The sequence below is a fragment of the Rhea americana genome, unplaced genomic scaffold (assembly GCF_003343005.1).
Source record: "Rhea americana isolate MKP2758 unplaced genomic scaffold, rheAme1 scaffold_3, whole genome shotgun sequence".
NCBI classification, from domain to species: Eukaryota; Metazoa; Chordata; class Aves; order Rheiformes; family Rheidae; genus Rhea; species Rhea americana.
In genome coordinates this window covers 11,425,443-11,452,942 of record NW_028186423.1, presented here as the reverse complement: position 1 = coordinate 11,452,942, position 27,500 = coordinate 11,425,443, and the positions used below count along the sequence as shown (strand labels likewise).

Here is a 27,500-nt window from a genome sequence, read left to right as displayed (position 1 = left end):
CTTATTGGAGAAGCAATAATAAAAAGTTCTTGCATGTCTTAAATAGTGTACTTAAAAAGCACACATGCATCAGTGTTTATCACTAACCAGAAATTTGCTTTCAAGGCTCAATTTCATCTATAGATGAAATTATTCTAGTTATACTGCTTCTTCTCCTTTTGAATTAACATAACATGACTGATCTGTGTACATTCATGTCAATATTGTCCTGATTTTCTTTACTTATGGATAAATGTAAGAATTAGGCTATGCTATGTCATTCAGTAGTAGTGCATGTATTTTCTCTTATACATATAAATCCTGTAAATACAGAATTACCAAAGAATGTGCAGACTTCAAATTTAGTAGTTTTGGAATAGTGATCAGCAAGTTTGCTGATGATACCAAGCTGGGAGGAGTGGCTGACACACCTGAGTGCTGTGCTGCCATTCAGAGAGACCTGGACAGGCTGGAGAGTTGGGTGGAGAGGAACCTCCTGAGGTTCAACAAGGGCAAGTGCAGAGTCCTGCACATAGGGAGAAATAATGCAAGGCACCAGTACAAGCTGGAGTGTGACCTTCTGGAGAGCAGCTCTGCAGAGAAGGACCTGGGAGCGCTGGTGGATGACAAGTTGASCMTGAGCCAGCAATGTGCCCTTGTGGCCAAGAAAGCCAATGGTCTCCTGGGGTGAACTGGGAAGATTGTTGCCAGCAGGTGGAGGGAGGTGATCCTGCCCCTCTACTCAGACCTGATGAGGCCACATCTGGAGTACTGCATCCAATTCTGGACTCCCCAGTACAAGAGAGACATGGAGCTACTGCAGAGAGTCCAGAGGACAGCTATAAAGGTGATTAAGGGACTGAAGCATTCTTTTATGAGAAAAGTCTGAAAGAACTGGAACTGTTCAGCCTGGGAAGAAACATCTGAGAGAGGATTTTATAAATGTGCGTAAGTTTCTGAAAGGAGAGTGTAGTGAGGGTGGCGCCAGAGTCTTCTCAGTGGTGCCCCGTGACAGGACAAGAGGCAATGGGCACAAACTGAAACACAGGAAGATCTATCTGAACCTGAGAATAAACTTCTTTACTGTGAGGGTGACTGAGTACTGGAACAGGTTGCCAAGAGAGGTTGTGCAGTCTCCTTCCTTGGAGGTATTCAAAAGCTACCTGGACATGATCTTGCACAATGTGCTCTAGGTGATCCTGCTTGAGCAGGGGGTTGGACTAGATGATCTCCAGAGGTCCCTTCTAACCCCAGYTACTTTGTGATTCTGTGTGCTCCAACAGTCATGGTCACTAACGTCTTGCGTTTCAGGAAGGTGCCGTTCATGAGGCATCATATAAGAATGGCCRCATCTCTAGGATGGAGAATTACTGAAAAGTAGTGCAGCAGCTTCTTTTCCTTGTGCCTTATTTTCTATCCAGAAGAAACCAGGATGTCTGGGAGGACATGTAGTTTCATTCCATCACGCTTAAGACCTACCCAGGTATGAATCCAAGGTTTAGGAATGCAGGACTTGCTATGGAATACATTTGTCATATGCATACACGTTGCTTAGAGAAACCACTGGTTCATTTTGTTTTGCTTTCCTCAGGATCTAAAGCTAAGGAACTTGGACATCGTAAGTAAGATATTCTTAGGTGACTTGATTTTCTGGAGACTGGAGACTAACATTTCCAAATCTCAGATTTTTAAAGCCTTTGAATTTGGGCAATTAAGCCATGTTTCAAAACTTTGTCCTAAATGTACTAGCTACTGTCCTATTAGAAAACTTCTACTATTAGATGTTATGAATAATATGTTTATGCTGGACACATGAAATAAATACGGTTTTTGTATTACTGGGTTTTATTATTGCTTGTTTAGCTTGGCAAAAACCAATTCCTTTCTCAGAAAACTGCACCTTCCCAAATGATCTAAGAAGTAAGGATTGTGTCTTTCTGTTACTTTCATGTTATAGTATGAAGAATTTGAAAATTTAAGTCCAGTCTTGGGTTATTTTCTGCATTTTATGTTAACTTCCAAACATTACCATCAAAAAATCAAATCTGAAAATTTAGAAATAGTATATATGAAGGTTTTGTACATAAAACTGATTCTATAATGTAGCTAAGTAACGTGCATGAATATTATATATACAACTATCCCTTCTCTGATAATTACAGATGAACATACCCATTTTACAAGCTCAGAATAGGCAGCTAATTTTTAAAGTTTTAATTGGATTTTTTAAAACAAATGTAGTTAGAAAAAGAGGCAAAAGAAATTGCAAATAGAAGTTATTTAGAAGAGAAAAGAGAATAGAAAGAAAAACTGACAGTCTCTCATAGTGCAGCTAAATAACCTTGTATCAGATTTATAAAGGCATCTACAAAACTATTGCTCAATGATTTCAACTGGTGTGCTTCAACTGGCTTAAGAACTCTGGCCTGTGCAGAGTCCAAATTAAAAAGAAAAAAATCATTAAAAGTGCAGGAGTTTTATAAGTTGTGATACAGGTCAGAAGATACACATTTGTAGAAAAGACACAAATATATTTGTACAAATGTTGTTTGGAGCACTTTCAGGTAAATTGCAGTAGTGTTTGAACAGATAATGCATATTTCACAAAACAGTAATATTCTCGTAAGAAGCTCACTGCTAGAATTCTGCAATGGGAAAAACTCAGCTGACACTGTATGCTGAGCTTTATAATGTTTGGATGGCAATTAAAGAACCAAAAATGTTTAGGTAAGGAATATTTCAGTACATAGCTTTTTAGTGAGCAAAATCCTTATACTGCCTCTAGATCTACCACACAGTTAGGCTTTTCAGGAGTGCTTTTGGATAAGCCAAACACTTTTAAAATCAGCCATTTGTATTGAGAAATTTGAGTAACTACATTTAAAATAAATACCTACTCTTTATGAATGAAGTCCTGTTTAATGTCTCCAGTTATTTATATACCTAGATGTTTTTAGCAGAAAACTATGTACCAAGACTACAATTATTTCACTGCACACACAAGAATGAAATTCATAGACTTGTTTTCCCTCAGCATGACACAGTTACAAGGCTTTTTTTTTTCATAAGAAGTGCTAAATGTGGTGTTTTCATTTCTGGTTAAAGAACTGGATCCTAGAGAGATTTCTTTATAATAGGGTTAAGGTAGAAGTCATCCCCATAGATGCAACTGTTTTTATTTACCACCTCTATTTACTTTTATTAACATGAGTGCTATTTGAATCAACATAAATGAAAGGTTATTTAATAGTAAACAGAATATATTTTGAGATGTGTGGACCACCTATAAATTGACCCTGTAGATGTCCTACCAGAGTTTTTTTATCCAAAGTATGTCTCCAGATAGATGGCTCAGTACACAAGCATACAAACTAGACTGTTCCCAGAGCCAGCTCAGCCCTCTCACCTGCCAAATGGGAGCACAGCGGCCTTCCAGGAAGAATTCAAAGGCTGGTGGGAAGCAGGGTGGATGGTGATCATACATGCAGACTACAACTGAAAGAGCTTTGATTACACCTCAGCAATCTCTCCTTTTGAGTGATAACACATATGCAACTTCACACAGGAGTCTAAGCAGTACTGTCATACATCTGTAATAATCTGCAGATGGGTCTTTAAGGTGTTCAAGCAAATAACTTTAACAGRGGACTGAGGACTATTTGAATAGTCCAGTTACTTCCACATAAGAAGAAAAACATGTTTTGATATGGGGGGGGTGGTTTGAAAGACAGCCTTAGCTATAAAGGTACAAAGTTTATGGAAGAGGACAGGTAAGCTGATCTGGTTAGAGTGGACTTTGAAGACCACATTGGAAAGAAACTTACAATGGATCGACAGGACATCTCAACAGAATATTGTAGCAAAAGGATGTGCTGGAATCTCTCCCACTTTTCTTTTGGCAGAAATTACACTTTCATAGAATGATGCGGCRTGGAGAATCCTGAACACATTTGTTGCTGCCTATCAAGGGACTACATTATAAACCATTATAAGCAATTCTGTCAAAAATTAATAAATGTGTGCTACAAGAACATCCTCAGTTCAGACAAAGGAGATTGGTATCGTAGGTGCTCTTCTTGCACTGCTTTCATCAAGATTGTCTACTTCATCATAGAATCAAAAGCACATCCAATAGTAACCAAGTTGGGGCAAAACATTTATGAGGTTGCAAGAAAGTCCTGACTCATCATTCTGGGACATTTGCAGGAATCTATCCACCTTAGGAATAGGTTCTAAAAAGATTAGTGGCCATCATGGTAGTGCACGGAAGCCAATTCTGGATTAAATCTGAAAAAGGAAATCCATTAGGAACTTACTCCTTGGTGATCCCTCCAAATTCAAGCTGAGGAAGAAGTGGTAAAGAACACTAGTGCTGACAACACATACGTGACTTAAGGAATACTAAAGGAATCCATGWCCTCTGTAATGCAGAAACAGAGATACAATGCAATAAACTACAACATATTTAGTGCAAACAGCCTAATGGCAACACTTAGTGATGAACCTCCACCTTCATCTCTGAGAGGATTAAGTATAAGGACCAAACAGTGGCTTTAGAGCACCGTATCTACCTCTTACGATGACTGGCAAGTGTAAGTGCCAAATTCCCACAGCAGTGATGATAGGTCTTGACTGAGAAGTCCTATGGCTAGAACAAGCGATAGTGGTTCTGCGGGCACTCTGAAGTTGTATGGCTAAATTCATTGCTAATAAAATATTCAATACTATAGGCAGAGCAGTTGAGGTTGACTTTTGTTGGTGCTTGAGGAGCAAGTAGAATAAAAGTATACTCATGTTAGCACCACTGGGTATGATGACAATCCAGTCTCTGTCCTTAGTCTGTGAGCCAAAACTTAAATTTTGAGTTAATATCAAATCACTTTGCAAGTCTCTGCCATCACTTTTGAGGAGTAGATAGGGTAAAGACATGACAGGAAGGGAACACTATTCTACCACAGATTCTGCACATAAGCACACAAGAAGGAAAAGCTTGATCAAGCCATAGGGTAGCTGTGAGGACAGAAACAAAGCCTCTTGTCTTGAATGCCARGGCACAGGAATACTAGCACTACATTATTTACCTATAATATGGTATTCAAAAATTAAATTTCAAAAAATTTTTAAGTAAAAAATCCCTAACTACTATTTTAAAAGTTAATATGAGAACATGACTATTAGCATAATTTTTCATTAGTTATTTGCAAAATTACTTTCCAGACAGAAAATTAATGAATGTATTGTGTGTAAAATTATTAACTATACTCATGTATAATTGTAGCATAAATTACATTTCAACTTAAAAAGGCTAACAGAGAAGAAAATATTAACTAATAATTTTAGATAACAATTGAGAAAAACATATAATTTTGAAATAGCTTTGCAAATATTAGCATTTGCCTCAGCTCTGAGATAAAGAGAAACCAGGTTACACAAACCCTGTTTAGTGTTTTCACTATTACTTCTCTAATGGCATCAACATTATCTACAAAATTTAGAGCCCTCTTTGAGAAGCAATTAATTCTCTGAACTCATTCTCTCRAAAATATTCTACATATAAACCAACAAAATGCTGCTTAATAAACTAAGACAGACTGATAGAACACAGGTCTAAATCTTTTGATCCAGCACAGCTTTACTTGGAATGTATTTGGTGGGGATAATCATTAATTTATTTAAATTAATCTGATCCCCTGACCAGTTCTGAGCTAGCTGGGAGCTAGACTGGTTCACAACATAATCTGAAATTACCTAAAGGATACTTTAATTTAAATTTGTCACAAATAGATTTCAAATGGCTATCCTCATGGTAAAAGATTGCTAGAATGTGGTTCTCTTGTTAGAAATCTCGTTCTCTAACCTTGATGCCAAATATGGTTATTTCCCATAACACGTAACACATAAGCACAGAATCAACACCATCAGCTTTATACCAGATAACGTTTTCTTCTGTGCTCAGGGGACTCTCAGTTAGCAACTTAGGATGTCTTTTTAAATCTAGAATTAAAAAGATCAAAATTAGGGATTGCTACTATGTATGAAAAGTCCTAAGAGATTAGGCTGTTTCCAAAAATTTCACTGGGCTCTTAATCTGTAGCAAAATTTAGACAAAACTGTAATAATTGAAATTCAACACTAGTCAGGTCAGTTTAAAAGGAATATGGGGAACTATAGGAACTTTTTTTTATTAAAACATTTGATATACAAATTAAATATTACTTGGTTGCTGTGAAACAATTACAGATAAAAACAGTTTCTTGTCAGACCATAATTTCTTTTATAGAAACATTGACTGGTGGTAAGCACACCTCAGCTTGCCACAGTAGAGTACTGCTGGTATGTATTTCCTAAATCAAGATACCAGGTAAATACCTAAGAGTTAAAACATTGTATTTTTCTGTACCAGTGCACTGCGACACAGCTATTCTACTTTTTGGTAAACATGGGACAGATTATTTTATAACAGTTTATTTGAGAACCAGATGGTAAACATGGTTTATAAAGCTATATGACGATGGGAAGTTGCTCAGTGGTCAGAGATTTCTGGCAGCTGGTCCTACAAGCAAATCAGAGTCTACACCAGGTGAAGTCTGCTGTACTTATGAACAAAGTCCATGTCACCCTTTGCTAGTCAACTAGTCTATTTTTTTTTCTCTAACTTTATTTCTTTACTTTTAGTTTTGGATATCTTGTGTGTGTGTCCTTTCATGCATCTGAACTTTCTCTGTTTCTTGAGAAATCTGCTCAGCTCCAAATTCCCCTTTAAAAATCTGACTTTCATTGCTGCTTTTCTAGGCTTAATGGATCTTTTATGATATTATGAGGAAAATCACAGATGCTGAAGGTCCAGGAAGAAGATAGGACTTGGTCATTGAAGCAGCATCTACATCTCCTGCTTTATGACCAGTAGCATATTGTTTTCTAATGATAAACACAGAAATTATTTCAGTTACAGTATAAAATAAAAAAACACAGTGATTTTTATTACCTGACATCTTTTTCAAGTTGTATAATATGTTCTTTCTGTAGACTTATTTGGGAATCTCTCTGCTGCACAGTTTCAATCAGGTATTTGTATGGCTGTTGTACTTGATTCAACAAAGAATTTGCTCTGTCAAGCTGACAAAAAAAGTGTTACTGCTATAAATTTTATACTTTATAAAGCACAGTTACTCATTATAATAATATAAAATTAACCTGTTATGTCACAAAAAATGCAACAAACTATCCCAAATTACTATCTAGTAATATCCCAAATTACTATCTAGTAAGTTATTATCCTCTTACTTTTCTGCTCTAATTGTGTTATACTTTTACTACAGTCTTGTTAGTGATCTCTATACTCCACTGAATCAGAATTTTCAAAAATGTTAATGTAACAGCTCCCATTAATGAGAAAATGAGTATAAATAAAGCCTCTCYTTGTTCACCTTCTTGAGCGTAAGTGACATTTTTAAACAGTATACTTTTGCAATAGAGTTTTTAGCTCTGAAATTGAATGTAAACAAACACACCATAGTAATGGAAGGAGTTCTTTCTCCTTTAATCAATTACTGTATATAAACTAAGCAATCCAGCAGGATGTTTACCACTCTTGTATAAAGGACCTTTCATACCTATATATATTTCACACCTATATCTCTATATAATCAATATGACTATAAAGCAATGCCAAATATTAACTGATACGGCTTGTATCTCAAGCAATAACAAGATCATTCACTAAAAATGTGTGGACTGAAGACCAAATTTCAAAATTTAGCAGTCTCAGCAGCTAGAGTATATAGAATTCAAGAATATCAGCTAGATTGTTCAAAATAAATTAAAATCTTTTACTGTTTAGCTACAGATAGGTCTAATGGAATGAGTTTAACTGAAGATGGCTAAGAYTGTCAACTAGTTTATAAAATTTCTGAATAAACAACCTCTATTTGCCAAATAAGACTTAGGACCAATCAGTCTTACTTCCTGGTGTTCCAAACAAACGAAGAAAAAACAGGATATAGAGATAATGTTGCTTGTTCACCTTACGACTTATTAAAAGCACAATACACTTCATCTTGAATTTTAAAAGTTGCAAAGAAAAAAAATAACGGTGCACTTCTTAGAATTGATAAAAATCCTTGAATATTGTTTAAATGTATTAGTTCCATCAGAAAATACCTATTCTAGTCCACAGTGAAATTCCAAATTCATTGTGAGGAAATAAAAGCAAGGGCAATCATTTCCTTGAAGAGACTAATTCACTTCAATAAATCTATAAGCCTAAGAAATTAAGCTGTTAGCTTTCTGAGATCAGAAGTTATCCGAAAGATCTTTTTGAGAAAGAGGATAGATAGTATCTCTATATGACCTGGAGAGGTCCCTTTAAGACATGGAATACTAATCTCTAGGATGGCCTAAAAAATGGAACATGGAAACTTGAGGCAGTCATTATAGGAGAAAAAAAATTAATCCAACTCATCTTGTTTGGAATTCTGTTCCTGATAGTGTAAGAACTTTCAAAGGATGTTGTCACTGTGAAATTTCTCATTGTTCTCTGTGATAAGAATTAGAGTACGTTACTGAGAAAAAGAAATATGCAGTACTGTAATCTTGGGTTGATGTTACTAACTGATTTGTTCTTTTGCAAACTTAACTAGTTAAAATGCATGCCACTGTTACTAAAAAAAAAATGCTATTCCTTCCCTCACCACGGCGCTTGTTTGCTGTGCATTGTTTTCTATAAACTTAAAAGAAGTGATCATAAAAATGTACTCAATTAAGTAATAAGTGCATTTGATCAAATTTATTAATTTACGTGTATATAAACGTGTATATGTATACACTTATTTTATATATGAATTAAGCATTATCCTTGAGCAAAAGTGTTGGTTTTCTTTGTAAGCAACTTTATTTTCTTTCTGACTTAACATACAAGAGTTAGATATTTCTGTGTCAATCTTTTAAGTGATAAACCTTAAATCCTTTGCAATTGGACATTTATTATTTATGCCTCAATATACATCGTTATGAAGCTCAAGAAGTTCATCATTATTCATCTTGATTTATACTCTCTCTTTTAAAGTGAGTTGTAAACATGTTCTTCGTAAAAACGCTTCAACTGAAGCATACAAAAAGGACATACACAACATCATAGAGAAAGCTCACACAAGTCATTCAGCAGCAATATTTTTTTTTAATTTTGAGTATAACTTTTAGCCTATACTGACTCAGTATTTGCTTGATAAGCCTCTCAAAGACCATGCTAGCCTTCTAGACACAAGATACTGTTATCCTTCAGTTCTGGCACGGTTGCTAAAAACCTCTGCAAAGTGAATTAATTAATTATGTCTCAAATTTATTTTGGACACTAAGTGTAGTAACTGTAGATCACTACTTTGCAGGAGCTTATCTATAATCTTCCGTTCACCTAAATTGTAATTAACATAAAGTGAGTTTTAGAAGCAATAAATTGATCTATTATGAACTAGGAGAAATCTTTCTTGGTTCAGGTTATAAGAATTCCTTTACTCTGTTCTAGACATGCTAAATAACCCTTTCGTAGTAAGAAAAAAGCCCAAATACCTACTTTAACATTGCCTGTCACTGCCATACAACACAGTAAAAACAGAATAGACTTTAATGGAGAATTCTTTTTTAATACCATTTGCCAGGACAGAGAATGGATGGGATAGCAGTTGCACTTTTCTGTTTGGTTCCAATTTTCAAGCAAGCACATTATATCAGAGTGCACTAGATGACTGAAATTATAGAGAAGTCAGTATTTTCTTCTTGGTAATGCTGGACTTTTCCAGAAGATCAACAAGATTTCTTTCTATAAAGTTCAGCTGCAATTGGTTGAGGATAGCCCAAAAAMCAGCATCCACTGTAGTTACTGCCTATCTGAAATACTGCAGGAAAATCACAATTTTCAATCCAGATTCAAAAGAAAAGTTGGTGCAATCACTTTGTAAGCAATTTGCAATCTGTGTTCTAGGTTTCAGCAAAGATGTCATATAGTCCATGTTCCTTTCCATCCTTTTTGATGACTAAACAGTCAATCTAAAGATTGATTAGGTGACCCAGCCTGAGCAGGAGGGTTGGACTAGATGATCTCCAGAGATCCCTTCCAGGCTTAAACCTTCTGTGATTCTGTTAACGATAGTAGGCTACCTCAGACAATGTAGTCTACAGCAACTCTATCTTGCTCTTTAAATTAAGAAAGATGATATCTTGGACTAGCTCAAAAATCTGTCCTAGCTCAAGGGACACAGTAAAGGCAACAGACAGAAATTTAACATCTTTAAATGTATAAAGGAAGACGAAACATAGAAATCAATATAAGGAAAAATATGAAATACAGAAAGTTAACAAGAGAAGTTAGAACTTCATGGGGAATGCTGATGTAGGCAAACAGCTCTTAAAATGAAATAAAATGAGAGCAACCAAAACCCATTATGGCAGAGATACAATAAAACTGTATATAATGATGAAAAAAATACAGAATTTTTCAGGAAATATTTTTGTCCCCTGTTTCAAAAGTCAGATGATCAGTTTGTATAACAGAATGAAGTATTTCCAATTCATTAAGTGAAAAATCTTTGTGTACTTATTGCAGAATGCCAAGCAGAATGGCTGAGGTAATCAAAGTAAATGGCCTATAATTATACACAAAATAATAAAAAAAAAATCTGATGAAGCATTCARACTTGAATGCCAGAGAAAAATCTAACAGAAAATAGGTTTTTAAAAGAAATTTTAATTCCTAAGAGTTTAAAGTGATAGCCGTGGGTTAGCTATCCACCGGACATTTTCACTATAGAATCGTTCAACTATTTTTTAAATATGCAGAAGATGCAAATATTTGCATTTTAAAGTATTTTAGTGTAGTTATCGTAATTATTAATTAYCATAGCTTTAAAACCAAACTATTTCTTTCATTCCTGAAACAGTCATCCTAGAAATTCCATATCGTAGTAACATCTAGCAGCAAACCTAGAAGTTCTCTGGTTCCTAAGAGACACTTGAAAGAGAATCTCAAAAATATTTCCAAAAATGATTTCAACTTAATTCTGGCGTATTTCAAATTGATTCTTGTTTAGCAATTATCCTCCATGTGAACACAATATGTGTTTTCACTATTACATACAGATTTTAAAATAATCATGCAATTAAACTTGATGTGACATGGTCAGAAAAATAATTTTACATCCTTTCTAAGCAGTTTATATTAAATATTCCCTAGACTTGTATATTCAAAAGACTCAAGAACTGAACAATGTAGAAAASTATTTACAGAAACATTTTCAAAAGTGATTTAAGACCAGAGCTGTGTAAAATGTAATGAGGTATTCATAGAACAATTAATTATCAGACAGAACAAACTAGCTTGGCTAGCTGTCTTCTATTCAGAAATCAGAATACATTCTTGTTTGGCCTGTAAAAAAATCCCTCTTTTGATCTTTGTTTCAAAATACAATAAAAATGTCTTTGAAAAACTTCAGTATAAAGTTTTGGTTAATTATGAGGCCATTTTGTGACCTCAAATGCACAGTAAACACTGTTTAGAAAATATTCCATTTTATGAACAGCTGTTCTGCAATATTTACAGTCTCTATAGATTTGATTTTTTTTGTGGCAGCAATTTACCTCTTGTGAAATCTGTGTTACTTTTTCCTTCTGATGTTCCAGATCTTTTACAAGCAGTGAGTTTTGCTTTTCTAGCTGCAGTAGCCTTCTTGCCAAGTGAACACTGTGCCAATAAAAAGCAAGTTCAAGTTTATTTTTTACCAAAACATACAAAACAAATTCTCATATTTATACTTCAGAATGTGTTTGCCTTAATTTTTCACTAATGCTTAAATATTAATGCATAAACTATGCAGTGAAGCCATACAGAGTGGTCAAACTTGTAAGAACATAAAAATATTACAAATTTGACAGCACTGAAATARCATTCCTACAGTTATGCCATTGTATGCCATTTTTTTTCACAAAGTAATTATTTATATCATTTGCACAATATTACATAGTCTCAGAAATCATATTACATTTTTTCAACTGATTATATCRGTATTTACTTTCTAAAAACTTTAGGGAATCATTATAAATTGCCTCTCCTCAAAAATACATATCAATTTACTTTAATGTACATTTTATGGRGGAATAATGAATAAGTAATACTTAATCATTTTCCAAACAGAGATAAAATTGTCTTGTCTAAGATTGAATATCCTAAATAATTAAATATGTAATAGACTTTTTTTTTTGTTAAATAAGCTCTTTCCCAGGTCCACAGAAGAATTTATAAATTATGAGAGAGGATTATTCAGCTACCTAAACACTTTGGTCAAAAAAAGATGTAATATAAAAAAAAGTAGATCCTCAACCCCTCATGTTTCATGTCCAACCCAACCTCTCATGTTTCGTGTCCAAAATCAAAGTTTATCATTAATTCACCTCCATAGTTCCATAGATAGCTATAGGAAGATTCAGTTTGAAATTGCAACTGCAAAATAAGTTTGCAATACTACAGCCTAAATCTAGCCTCTTGTATCTAACATAGCTGTTGGGTCCAAGCTGTTATACTGAGTACAGTCCTGCTCAATACAGTCAGTAGAGCCTGAACAGCTTTCCCTAAAATGGACAACTGGCTGGTAGGCTGAAACATACTCCAAACTTACTAACTTTATTGATTAGATCTATATTGATTATAAAGGGTAGTTAGATGCGCCATCTTAAACCAGTGTCTACATTTGTGTGTCTTAATCTTGTAATGAATCCTGCCACCTTTGTAGCCTGGCAAATCTCCATGGAAACCGTATCTAGAAAAGATATGACAATATTCTTCTACATTTAGGCATTCTCGCCAYCAAGCATGCAATAGGAAATTCAAAGCTCTAAAATAAATCTCTTTTCAGTTTGTCCTAACCACTGAACTACAGGCTCTAGAAACACAATCTATCCTTCCAGTCAAATGCGTAAYCAATTTTCAAAAATGTATGTACAGAAGAGAGGAGCTAGTTCAGATATTAGACTCTCAGCCACGTACTGCCCATAAACTGAAAATGTAAGACTCTAAATCTCCAAATAATGCAAAGCAAAGTGTTATCCAATTCCTGACCTTGATGTTGAAACTATAGGAGCATAAGCTATCTAAAGGGGAATGATATGGAGCTTTATTTATCATTAAGYTGAGGCTTAGAATATGTAAAGCTAGATGAGTGTAAATATTTTTACTGAAAATTTCATCAGTCATAACCAGCACCTCAATAAAAAAGAATACACTATTAGATTGGGCAGAAGTTTTTAACACTCTTCACCCGTGTCACGCTATATGAACTTACAGTTTCATACAATCCTTTACTTTCTTTTTGCGTGACAGGAATGACCTGACATTCTCAATTACACTAAGAGGCAATACAGATTCCAGAAGAGTCAGAATATACCTTCAGTTTATGTTAAGTACACATAATCTTTCAGTAGGAGTACCACTTGGTATCAAGAMGACGATATTCTGAAGTGGAAAGAGAGCATTAAAATGTCTACAGGCTCAGGAGACTGAAAAGGTTCTGAATATCATTTTAGATGAAGCTTGGGAGGAGTGAAGAAKCTGATTTAGGGAAAAAYTGAGAGATGTGCAACTCTATATAAAATTAGCTTAGAACACCATCAGCCACTTTCCTTTCTACACATAATTTTCACAGTTGGACAAAGGGTAATCTCTCCCTGTTCCTCTTATAAGGAYCCTCAAACTTTGTGAAAAGATTAACTGAGCAAAAGAGAAATTAATTYTCCAGGCTACTGGTTAGGACTTTTATTTAGCAGATGGATGTATGTTACAACCCTATCTGGAGAACAGAGGAATGAACCCCTTCTCCAATATCTCAAATGAAGGCTCTTATACATTAGCTACTGGAGTACAGGGGAAAGATTGATACTTTATCATATGAACTTTGGGAATGAAGCACATCATAATTTTTCCAGCTAAAACTATTCAGTGAACTTGACCTGAATTTCCAAGTATTGAATGATAATCAAAAGTACATGTTTCAAGTATGCTTATCACTATGGTTTTTGACCAGCTTAATTTCAGAATAAGCAAACAAACAAACAGAGTGATCTACAAAAACAGCTYATTCTGGAAATCTATGGTTTCATCCATCCTAGAAAATTATGCAGTGCTCAAGACTGTGCTAATTTACAGTTAGCAAATCATTAGTGTTCCTGGTAGCATTTTGGCACTTGCTAATTGACACTCTCTCAAACAGTACCCAAACATAGCTGAGGAGACAGCATGGACCAGCAACCACTGCCAATTCGTAGTTTACATGCAGCTAACATACACAGAAAGTTCAACATTATGGAATTGTATGGCTATATGTCATTTGGTCTCAGTGCTTGAGAATCTTCCCAGGCATATTTAATTTACTAGTATGTGGATGGTCTCTATGTCCAAAGCCACAAAATGTTTTTTTTTTTGTGGCAAGTAGGCAAACAGGTGTAGACCCTGTCATGCCTTAGTGGGYGATTTAGCACAAAGTTTTAATTAGACATGGAAGTGCATGCTGTGAACTTGCCAGAGTTCTTCATTTAGGATATCAAAAAGAGCAGGCACTAGACTTCAAGAAGTACATTATTCACATTTGAAATAGATTCTTTTTCCTTAACCTAAAACCCCAGAGATGGAACACTTCTCTATGTTTCTTTAACAGCTCCAGACATAGAAGTTGGTTTCAAGGAGACTTTATTTTAAAGCTCAGGAGTTGAAGGCTTTGTACTCYTTTTCTGTATGATTGATAGTTTTTCTTGAGTCAGAACAGCAGTAGGTAAACCCTTCATTCTGTTTTAAAATCTTCTTTATTGGTAAAGGCTGCAGAAGGTCTATGAAGTCTCCAATATCATAATGAAGGTTTAGATCAGCTTTTATCTTCCAATGTCTTTTGGAACAAAAGAGAAGCATTCTGACACAGCTGCTCCTAAGCTTAGAAAGAGTCTTCCAGTCACATTTGAAATCCTAGTATASTGATCATCAGATTCACCACTCAAAAGGTCAGGAACCAGCATAATATACATATAGATTATTTAAACGGAAATGAGTAAGGCAGGGAAAAAGAAAGCTGCTGAAACTCAAGACAAGTTTCTGAACTATTGACACAGGACGAAGGAATCTGAAGTTTTAGGAAACAATGTTATAGAATTCTCAACAGTCTCTGAAAATAGATATGTAACAGGCTTGTTGAGCTTTTTGCCTGTTTTTGCAGTTTTATAAAATGGGAAAAGATATCGTTAAGGAGCAATCTGAAGAGGAATGTGAAAGAGGAAATAAGGTTGTCATAGTTAAGTACTACATATAATCTTTATGATCTCTGTCTGACAATCCTATTGACAACACTTACCTTAAAAAACAAATATAAAGGATAGAAGAAACAGTATGTGGCCCCCTAAATACTGTTTCCAACATAAATAGAACATTATTTGTTAATTCTCATCAGTACCTTACTGTTCTAAAGGATATTATTATTATTTCTTTTTTTAAAGAAGAAAGTGGAAGTGGAGAGGGCAAGAAAACAAATATATGTTTCTAGTAAAAACTAGCTATACAAGATGAAAATTGCACTTCCAGCTCCTGAAATATTGGTATCTAAATGGTAGGAATGTATCTGCAAAGTTGTGCTACATGCCTACCCTGTCTTTATACTGTTCTTTATGTGTCCAGCAAAGATGGTAGGATTTTTGTTTATGCTTTGAATTCTTTTTGCCATTAACATTGACACACAGAACATTATTTCTTAAAGATACTCACCTTTCTGAAAGACAAGGAAATAAGACCTTATAGTAAGCTAGAAAAATATTTATATGCTCATTTGTACTTATCCACCACATAAATAGGTCCTATTCTTTATCTCATTTCTTTGTATTTAATAGTAATTAAAAATTCCACGCTAATCAAACTGTTTTTTTTCTAAGACTGAACAAAACACACATGTTCATTTACTTTGTCTTTTTACACATGTTCATACTTTGTCTTCAACAAGTAAATACAGAAGGCATTTTTCACCTTTGCTTTAGTCGTCTTTTGGCTGTAGTAGGCACATTGGCACCATACCCATACGAAAAGAGAACCCTTTCAGCTTCAGCTTCATCTTCCACTGCAAAAAAATTCCAGAAAGGTGCTGTTAATAAGATGTCCTTCTAAAATGCAATGGAACAAGTTGATTCACAGTTAGCAGTAATGCAGTGCTATATATTTACTTCCCATGACACTGCTAGACTTTTTACTTTTTGTTTTTCCAATGAACATAAGACTTATGAATTGATGAATTGTGAAAGTAAAGGAAAAGAGTGTCCTTGAACATTCATATTATTGATATGATCACAAAATATATGCTAACAGTGTTAGACTGATTCAGAAGTACAGGGTTAACTTTTTTTTTTTTTTTTTTTTTTTTTTGCTTCCTAAATAGGTCAGTCTTATCTGTCAGTAGCATCCATGTACATCTAATCTTGAAGACAAAGAGAAAAAAAAATGTATACGTTGTAGATACCAAGCCAATATTCATACCAGTATTTGCTTGTTTTATCTTCTTTTATGTCCTTCCATGGAGGTCTTCTCCAGTTTTTGTTGTGCTAAATATATATCTCACAAGCTAGCGGAGACTCTTTTTACCTCCTATTTCTGCACTACTTAGCAAAAAAGTGCTGTTGTGAGGAGACAGATAGGATCACTTCACGTGGGGCACAGAGGAAAGTACGCCATTATTCTCCTTCCAATATTTTTTTAAAATAAATGTTTGTATGTACTCTGGTTTTCCATAGAAGTTCACCTTGATGTTAAGAACAATCATTGAATATTTCAGTAAAAGGTTTCTTCTGAAAAAAACTGAGAGCAACTGCAAGAGCTTGACTTTCAATTTTAACATAATTCAACTAGAATTCAGCCTAATAATCCTAACTTTTACTGTCAAAGACGCTATACTAACTGTAAAGAAAACAATGTGAGTTATTAAACAGAAAGTATACTGAAATAATATTGTACTATATCTCCCCTTTTTTCTCCAACAGAACTTAGAAGAACAGTCATTATACTTTCACAGACCAGGTATTACTTGTAAACTTTCATTTTATTCAACAATATTCTGTAGCATACAATTTACMTTGTAAATAAAATACTTCACAACATTTAGCAAGAAGTTAAGAATACTTTATTTCTGCAGGAATAAAATCTTTACTGATGCACGGAAAAACGTAAGCCTGTGTAAACAAGAAAGAGCATTCTGAACTTGATTTTCTCCTTAGAAAAAAATGATGATAACATCAAAACATTCTGAATTTATATAAAAATACTCCTTAGGCAAGATAACACATGTATTTAAAAATAAGTATTACTGTCAAACATACTTATAGTCATACTGGAACCTTTGGGTGGTCATGCCATCCTAACAAGTACAAGCTGGAGTCTATAAAATTAATAAAATATGTATAGCCTAGTTACTGAAGATATCCAGGCATCACTGTAATCATATAATCTGCCATACACCATTATTTACACATAAATCTCATACAACATTTTTCTATTACATCTAAAAAATACTTACATATTGTCATTTTTCTGGAGGAGGAAAGGAAGTCAGAAGGACAAGGAGATGACATGAATTAGTCTGAAATCTTAAAAAGGCCTACTCTGTTTACATGCAGCCTAAAAGACCTTGAGATTAGAGTTTTACTTTTGTTATTAATTAACTAGAATTAGAAGGGTCTTGCTTTGTGGATTCATTTAGGATATGAATATAATCAATAGAATCCTCCAAAGAATAAATGATTTCACAGGAATTTTGACATGCTTGAGGACAGACATTGGATCTTTTGCCAAACAGAAACAAAAATTTTCAAGAATAGTCCAGAAGACTTTAACACTGTCAATCCTGAGTTTAAGTCATGGTTTAATACTCAGAAAATACTGATCTGTCATAAGAAATTGCTTATATCTAATTACTATTAATTCAACTCAAAAAACCCATTTTTTCATACTTAAAATAATTCACATTCTGTCTACTGTAATATTATGCTTACAATTGTTTTCCAGTAAAAAAGTTTCATGRTGTTCAAAATATATAACAAGAAAATTTTTAAAAAGTATCTGAATTGTAATGAATGACTAGAATAAACAAAACAGAAATGCAGAAAAAGAAAGTGAGACGATTTTTAATATCCATACATCTAACTTCATACATTTAAAAATACTTTCAGAAACATGTCATTAATATTTTCTATCAAAATCTTTACTGACTGCATCTTAATTGTTGGGCAGGAGGATGGAAAATGTCAGATACTCTGTGATATTTTGCAAGTTCTATGAGAAATAACACATCCTGTCAGAATGTCAGAAATACCTCAAAGTACAATATAARTTGGGTCAGAACTTACTTTCTGCTGTTTGAATAATTATCTCATCAAGCTCTTTTTCAAGTTTTTCGTAAGTATCTAGCCTCGCCTGAAACTCAGAATTTTGAGTTTGAAGTTCAATAATGCGTGTTTCACTAGAAGACTGAAGACTATAAAATTCCTTAGTAAGGACCTATGGGAATGAATAAAGAACACATCATAAATTCGTAGAATTTATTCAGGACTCACAGCTATTTATGAAAAAGGTAAAAGTACACATGTAACAGGTTCACCCATATGATACTACATAACAATAATGCATCGTATTTCATCTAATTTTTGCACAAAACGAGCTAAAATACTTATATAAAATAATAAAGAAGCAGTTATTTTTTCAAGTATATTATCTTGCACAGATTACACTCCCAGGTCATGTCACTTAAATGCTAGTCTACTAAGGCCCTAGTAATTCTAAGAATTTCTCTCTGAAAAGCTACAAGAACTTGAAAAAATATTTAGGAAAGCAAGGTAACAGCTAAAAAAATGAAATATGCAGTAATTAAAAAAAACTAGATTCATTTATTGTTTTTGTTTAAATAGTTTTAGATTTCACTTATGAAACCGAAAAAGAAAAGGAGGTTCCTTTACAGAATTGTAAATATGTAATTATCAAAATTGAATATTTAATATACACCAGGTTCTTGTTATTTATTACTTAAAATCACTTAAATTACTTACTACTGAAAGATAACATGCAATTGCGTTCATGACTGATGTAAACACTTAAACCATTCAGTACAAATAAAAAAAGATACATATTTGAAAGTAAAAGTTATGAAGGCATGTAAGAAACCTAAGACTCAAAAGGAATGCTAAGTTAAATATGGTGCCTGAAACAGAAAATAACACTGACAAAATAARTATTATAAAATCAACTGGAATGACAAAATCCTGTGTTAGTATATATTCTGGTCTAGTTTATAGTCTAGTTTATAGTACAGTCTATATATTGCACAGAAAAAAAAAGAGATTAAAGTAATAATCAAGTAGTACTGCAGCTAAATTAAATACTAACTTCTCAAATATAAATTCTGAACAAGGGAGATGATAGTTTAATTTAAATCTCAAGATACAGAAATATATGCAGAGTGTATACAGCAATGATATCATAATCGCTATTAAAAATACAAAGAATGTACAATGCTTAGAGAAAGAAGCAGCTCAAATATGAAAAATGAAATAAAAACATTCATCTATTGTCTTAATAGAATAAACGTATAGGACAAAATTTGGTAACATATAAAATAGCTAGTTCCTGCTTTTAGCGAAAGTACTCTATGCTGAAACCCAAATAAAAACAAGATTTGGTTCATGAAGTAGCTGCAGCTGAGCCACAACATACTAGTGACCACAGAACTATTAAGATWAATGCCTTATAAGAAGAGAGGATTAGAAAAAGCCTTAGTATATTGCTATGATATTTTTAAAAGGAAATTAAAAGAATTAAGAATTCAGTCAAAAGTAAAAATTACAGACATCAAGTATTTATATTTTGCAAGGCATTTCTTAACAAAAGAGTACTGGTTTCAGAAAGCACATTTCTAAAGAGAAAAGGAAGTGGCAAGTGACCTAGTACAGCTGAATGGCAAATATTCACAGAATCACTGAACCAGTAAGGTTGGAAGGGACCTCTGGAGATCATCTAGTCCAACCCTCTTGCTCAGCAGGGTCGGCCAGAGCATGTTAGATGGGATTGCATCCAGGTGSGTCTTGAAGATCTCCASAGAAGGAGACTCCACAACCTCTCTGGGCAACCTGKGCCAGTGCTCTGTCACTCTCACAGGGAAGAAATTCCCTCTCACTCAAGATGTTACTGAAATCAAATAAATGTCCACACAGAAACTGGAACTATAACTCATATTTAACRATCTTCCTCTAAGCTTAGACATGTCTGGGCAATTAAAATCTGTAAAGCAATCACAAAGTCCAGCAGAACTAGCACTCCCACTGCTGATGACCACAACTAATCTCATCAGCCAGGATCTGAATGTTCCAATACAGACACAACAGCAAAAAAAAATGCATTTTATCTATAAATAACTTTAAAGACAAGAGAAGAAAACAGTTTTGTAGCATGAAGTAAAAGAAAGAACAAAATGTATGCTTGCCTCCATTCTGTAATTCTCTTTCCAATCCATAGTTCCTTCTCACAAACACCTAAGGCAGGTTTACACTTCAGTAACAGCATCATTCCACAAAAAGAAGGCTACCATAGATGGCACATGGAATATAGTTGTTCTTCTGCCCTGTCCAGTTTGCACCCCACCATTTGTTTTAGGCACAAAGTGCCAATCTCATTTAAACCTGACAAATTGGACTTTGTGATATAATCTTGGTACTAAGTTTGCTCAGGTGAAGAAACTGATTTAAAATAAGCTTCCTCTACTGAAAATTGGACACCTTTCCAATACTCAAATAGGCAAATGGGATGTCATACATTTTTGAAAGTGCGTATTTGAAAGAATGAATTAATTCTAAGCTTATAGACACAGCAAGGTCCAAGTCATTCAACTTTATGTAAATAGTAATGTAAGCTGATTTCTTTAGCTGTAAAATTTGTCCCAGAATTTTGCATCAATAGAAAGTATTTTTATTATACAATAATGCTATTATAACTGCTATTTTTTAATGAGCACATTGCATTCACCATATTTGTTCTTATACAACTTAGTACATAACACAGCTTTGTGATACAAGTATATATATTTATACACGAATGAGGTGTCATTTTGAATTACAGAATTTTAGTTGTAGACGATTTTTAAAATTGACATTTAACCAGATCCAGCATTCTGATTAATACTTACTTTTACGTTTAATAATATTAAATAAGACAATGCTAACGTAAAATTATTATTACTAATGCATTATTAGAAATCAAATAGTTAATATAATTTCTGGAGCAAAGATACACTGTATTGGAAAATACGGGGTCACTATTTTGGAATAGTTATGATTATTTTTAGTTCAAGCAGTCTCTAGATAGCGGGGCGTTTATCTGCAGCATTAAACATTTGCACAGGGGCAAAATTTTACATAGTATATTAAGACATTAGTCAGGTCTTCTAAAGAAAAATATGAAGCACTTTTACATACTGACATGGTATCTTACTGTTTTTTGACATATACAAAATTTTCTTATTATCACAGCTGAATAAATTTTGYTAGCTCTCTGTTGTTCTGCAACGATGTATAAATATATCACGCAAAGTGACAATAGTATTAAATAACTTCATCAACTATGTTGTATAGGTCATACATTACAACAGGCTAGTTTAGAAACTTTGAATATACAGATCTGTAATTATACTGGTACTGTTTTTCAAATCACTTTCTAAAACTTAGTTTTACCAGTACTGCTGTTAAAGTAGCAGACTTCATACTAATGTGCAAACATACATTTCATTTTTCCAACTCTGTCATAGACAGTAAAGGGGAAGAGATAATTCAGAAGCAGTAACTTCTTAAATAGATACAAAAGGATATGTCAGAGATCAAATGTCAGCATCTTCTAAGTATGATATGTTGCATTCTACCTGATGCTGTGTCCTATAAAAGGGTCTGAACTTTCATTTTCTAGTAATCTTGTAACACAAATACAGATATGCAAAATTCTACTAAGCTTGGTGGATATATTACAGTGTAATTAAGTAATGTAATAAACATTTTAAAAGTTTATACTTCTATAAGTATATTTTAAGAGAAATTCACCAAATGAATATTTCCTCTAAAAAAAGTTTTGTTTATTGCTGATTTGGTACCTGAAGTATACATTTTAAACAAAAAATGAAATATTCCCCAATACATTTTCTGTTATGTTTCCTGAAGTGAAATTCCTCTAAAGTTGRTAAGTAGTTCTGGTAGAACTAGATTAGATGAGAGAAAGTGTTTATTGGCAAAGGTCACAATAAACACTGTTTATCATAGACAATACACTATATGGTAACAATGGGATTTCATCATATAACACTGTCTAGACAAACACAAAGACCATAAATTAGTACATTTCACTTTTATTTTATATTTTAAATGAATGTCGTTAGCTTCTGACAAACTACTATGAAGTATCCAATTTATACAGCTAAGATTTTAGTTGCATTATCAGAATGATTGAATGACTAATTATTAGAAATATATACAGAATTTTTGCATGGACTGCTCTGCTTTGTGAAATAATTCTTCTGAAGTAATACAGTATATATGTTCATGTTTAACATATTCTCTATTACAGATTAAAAGAAAAGGTAACATACATAGTCTTCTTCCCATTCCCCAGATTRGAGTTATCAAGCCATCACTTTGTCTTTTAAGGAATTCTTTTGATATATCAAATATATAACTCATACTTTTGGTTGTCTCCTACCCAAATTAACTGCACTTCTTTTAGTCTGGGTTCCTATGAGAAAAAAAAATATACAGTCTCTCTGTGTGTGCGTGCGCACCTACCTCTAATAACTTCTGATCATGGTGGCAATTTCAAATAGATTTCATATAGTAGCTAAGGTCATAATTAAGTTCTGTGAAAATACACAGTCAGCTTAAGAGATCATCTGTAAGTGCCCAGAATGAGGGAACAACTGCAGCATAAGCTTCTGCATCAGGCAGCAGGAGTTTTTGAAGAAAAAACAGAAAGAGATTGGACTTTTACTRTATGTCTCAAGGGAAATATTTGTCTACAGAAAGAAAAAAAATACATAGCTCCTTTAAAAGTCTCATAGAAAACAATKTATTTAAATCTTAAATATGTTCTCTTAACCAAAAATATGTATTTCCCTTGCCATGCGCATGAGATCCCCCATGTTTTTGTCTGTTAATCTGTATTTTTTCCCTTCCTCCTCCTTTTTCTTTCAATGCTCTGTTCATGAAGAACAGCAGAAAAAGGTCCATTACATCCATTTTTGCCTTGATAATGATATTCTGGGCTTAGTTTATAAATGACAAAATGGTTTAATTTTAAAACCTTCAATTTATTTTGACAAATACCTCATGGGAATAAGGTACTTCCACAGCCCACTGGAGATATTCCTTAAGTGAATGACAAGTTCTTTACAAATAAGGTAGCTAAATACTAATGTCTGAAATTTAGAAAGAATTTATTTGTGATAGATACTGGTAACTTACAGTACAGGTCTTCAGCTTCTCCCTACGAGGCATTATTTTGTCTTCTTCCTCTCCCCTGAATCTCGTTTTCCACTGAACTGGTCAAGTTCAATAAACTCGGTTATTAGATTCTGTTTCCGTAGAACTTGGTGGAAATACTRCCTCAACCACGTTTGCTCTTTGTTGCTTTTTCTCCAAGCTTTTTCCATTTCAAACTCTAACTGAATAGGACTACATAATACCCAGTAAAGTGTTTCTCTGTAACATACCTCCAGTTTTCTCTGATATTTCTCACATTCTATCTGGCACTGTGAAAGATTCTTAGCTGTTTCTTGCTGCATGAGTTGAACATGTTCACTTTCAAAGGACTTTAACTTACTTTGGTGAAGAAGTTCAGCTACTTTGCTTTCTGTGCCAAGTTGCATTTGTCTATACCTAAAAAAAAAAAAGATGATTCAAAAATAAAAAAAAATTAGAATACTTGTAGATCTTGTATGTTAGTTCTGTTCACCACACGTTATACATTTCAGAAATGAATACATTATTTTTAGAAGTTTAATAAATATTAGCATATCTAACTACTGTCACTTACATTTGGAAACCCTTTTCAAAAATTTAATACTATAATGACAACAAAGGACAGAAGAGCGGAAAATTAAGTCCCTGGCTTTGCTGAGTATGTGCTTAACACAGAATCAAATGAAAATGACCTTACAGTATATCTTATTTTTGAAAATTGTTGCATTAACAGGAATTTCATTCTGGGTACACAAATGCATACATTGCATATGTACAACACTGAAATCTTTCAGAAGACATGAAGGAGATGCACTGTGAGATACCAAGATGACCTGTCTCCTGTATTCACCAGCCCTTGCTGTACATGGTAAAAAGTGGTATTAGASCTCAGCAGTATCAAGGCTGCATATCTCTTTTGGGATATTATGGTTATCCCTAAATTACTTTTTCTCCTACCCAAAGATATAAAGAAAAATTAGACCACAATGGTTTCTTAATTCTCATAATCATTCAAAATCATAGGTACAAGGACTCTCAAAAAGCAGAAATGAAGTAAGATTCATATGCATAAAATATTGATTACTGAAAGTAATATTGAATATTTATCTATAAGGTAATTATAGGTCACAGATAAATACTGCTCCACTTAGTAGATTTCAACTGCTCTGCTCATTATATTTATAGGCAATCTCAAAAAAAAGGGCTGAAATTTTGCTGATGARATACTAAATTACTAAACTGTGAAAACAAGGCTGATGTGAAGACCAGTAGAACCTTACGAAACTGAGCATTAAATAGTGTACGAAATTCAAAGTAGATAAATGCAAAGTAAGTCACAAGTAGAAAAAAATTGCTCTAACTATACACATAAATAATGAGCTCCTAGCTGACCATTACCACTCAGGAACGTGATCTTGGGATGATATTAAGTGCATGAAAAAATCAGTTCAGTTTTCAACAATGGCCAAAAGCAACTTCTGAGGAATTACTATGAAAGGAATAAATAAAACAYAGAAATCATTGTGTCGCTTTACAGCGCCATGATGTTGCTTGCATACTGAATGCTCAGTAGAGTTCTAGTACTTCACTTCAAAAAGAAGTAATAGAACTGGTAAAGGGTCAGAGAAGAGTAATAAGGATTACCTTTGACAACTGGCAACATCATGCAATTATATAGTGGCACTGTATGGAAGAAATTATTTAAACAAGCTAGGACTCTACAGCTTGGAAAAGAGATGGCCTAGGGAGAAGGGAGAAATAACAGAAGCCAGTACCATCATGAGCGGCAAGGAGAGGGAAATAGAATCAATTATTCACTGTATTTTTCAAAAGGATGAATGAGGAGACATCTAATGAAGCTAGCAGATGCAGAATATAAACAAAGAAGTCATTCTTCACAGAGTATATCACGAAAGCTGTGAAATTCCTTGCGACCGGATGCTGTGGATGTTGAAAATCAACACTCGAGGCCAGTGAACAAACTCGAAGAAAATAAATCCTTTGACAACTATTAAATGCAAGACAGTACTTCTCACGCTAAGTCACTTAACAAATTGTTAAAATGATAACTAAACTTTAATTCTAACCCTATACAGCTGTTACGTTAAATGTCATTTGTTAAATAGCCATTGCAACACAATTCAACTCTGTTAAGCAGCTGATCTTTATTAGGTAGGACTGATACTGTTTAATCAAACAACGATGTTACTCCAAATATTTTCCTTCAGCATTTCAGATGTAGGAATCTTTCTAAGGCACAGAGGAAGCAATTTTCACTGGAATTAACCTGAATGGAACAAAAATGTGCCATTATGATGTCCTCTATAGCCACTCCGTAGATATTCGTTTATGAGTAAATAATGCAATATGATTCAATGCATGAACCACAGCCTGTTCCCACACAGGCTGCATGAGCAGATTGGAAACTCCACCTACCGAACTCATGAAAACATTGCTCTTGTCAAAATAATATTTTTTTCTTCAATATTAGCATGACATTCCTTCTCAAATAGAAGTAGTGCACTCAAACCGCTAAATGCCAGTTATCCATCTAGTAGCAATTACTGCTGTCAATTCTGCATTGCTTTAGGCTGCTCTTCAAGTGCTGATGCTKTAAGCATTTTAACATTGCTCATTGACTGTATGTTCCTATTTTCATTTTATCACACAAAACCAGCTTCAATGCTGTAACATTCTGCACACTTTGTACGTGATAGGCTGCAGACATGACAGTAAATCTGTTCCGCCATTCACATTGTTACAAGTCTGAGAAGACTGTTCTGTTACAAGACGAGCATGTCTTCACAAAAAAGCATGTCATCCAGTCACCTGACGTGCAATGCAATGTACAATGAAATTTATCTAGAAGTCGTATTTATTTACTAGCAGTAAAAAATTCATGCCGTGTACCTCTACAGAAAAAAAAAAAAAGAAAAAAGATGCTGTCTTTCTGTAGACTGCTCCTGAACCTGAAATGGTCTGAGGTTTAATGATCTGTTCTGTACAGAGCTTACACACTGCAAACATATGCACAGGCACAGATAATGCATCCATACTCTTCTGCTAATTCCGTAACTCAATGCATTGTGTGCTTCCAGAGCATGCTTATCAATACAACCATGAACGGTAGTTCAGAAATTCTGGTACTGTAAATTTTAAGTAGCTTACATACGAATGATTCATAATGTACTGGCGACGTTATGAAGACTAATTTTCTAATGTGCATTACACCAGCAATGATTTTTGAAACAAATACTGTTACGGTGCAGTCCATGACTAGTAACATATAACAGTTTTATATACAATCTTGACAAGATATAACTACATTCATTTTCATTTTTGCTTGTAATATGGAAATCTACACTTCCTTTAATGACATTTGCCACTTTCCTGGAGTTGCTAGAGGAAAAATTTTTGTTAGCTAAAACAGTTTTCTTTTGACCTCTCTAGTAAATCCTCTAGTGTAGCATTGTTAAGAGTTTCTTTGTCAACAGTTTCTTTGTCATATTTGCTGTTACTAGGCCAGCAAACACAAGACTTGGCTGCTATTTCAGCACAAGCATGTGTATGCATGTGCATACATACAGTCATGTATCATAAAGCAAAACACATTCCTTAATCTACCTAGATAATCTCTAAAAGAATGGGAGTTTTTAATGAAAGTTAAACTACATATTAAGCCAATGAAAAAGTGCAAAAAACTAGAAGAACACGCTTGGAATGTGATCTGAACTTCATCATATTTCTGTGCCATCAGGATGACCAGTAAAGAAAGCCTGAAGTTTCTGAAGGAGACTGACACAACAGTTATCAGAAAGGTTGATTATCGAAAAAGTTATTTTTAGAGTAAGAGTACTTTTAGAGTAAAGTAGAAAAGAGACTATTCAGAATTTAAGCTCTGTTTGGTTTGTAAGGATGGTTTTAAGATTCTTCTATAAAAAATGAGTTTATTTTTGCARTCGGTGGATAATGATAAAATA

General features: G+C 33.9%; 1 protein-coding gene across 3 annotated transcripts in view; it reads right to left on the bottom strand.

Moving 5' to 3' along the window:
* Nucleotides 1-27,500, bottom strand: part of PIBF1 (progesterone immunomodulatory binding factor 1) — a 126,175-nt gene that overhangs the window by 27,650 nt on the left and 71,025 nt on the right. For 2 of the 3 annotated variants that reach the window (XM_085309499.1, XM_085309500.1), the window contains exons 12-16: nucleotides 23,772-23,937; nucleotides 18,385-18,535; nucleotides 16,019-16,109; nucleotides 11,608-11,710; nucleotides 6,965-7,095 (exon numbers count right to left, since the gene is read on the bottom strand). In XM_085309499.1, coding sequence (XP_085165625.1) covers nucleotides 6,965-7,095; nucleotides 11,608-11,710; nucleotides 16,019-16,109; nucleotides 18,385-18,535; nucleotides 23,772-23,937 — 642 coding nt within the window. The remainder of the gene's footprint in view (nucleotides 1-6,964; nucleotides 7,096-11,607; nucleotides 11,711-16,018; nucleotides 16,110-18,384; nucleotides 18,536-23,771; nucleotides 23,938-27,500) is intronic. The other variant, XM_085309501.1, reaches the window with a different exon arrangement.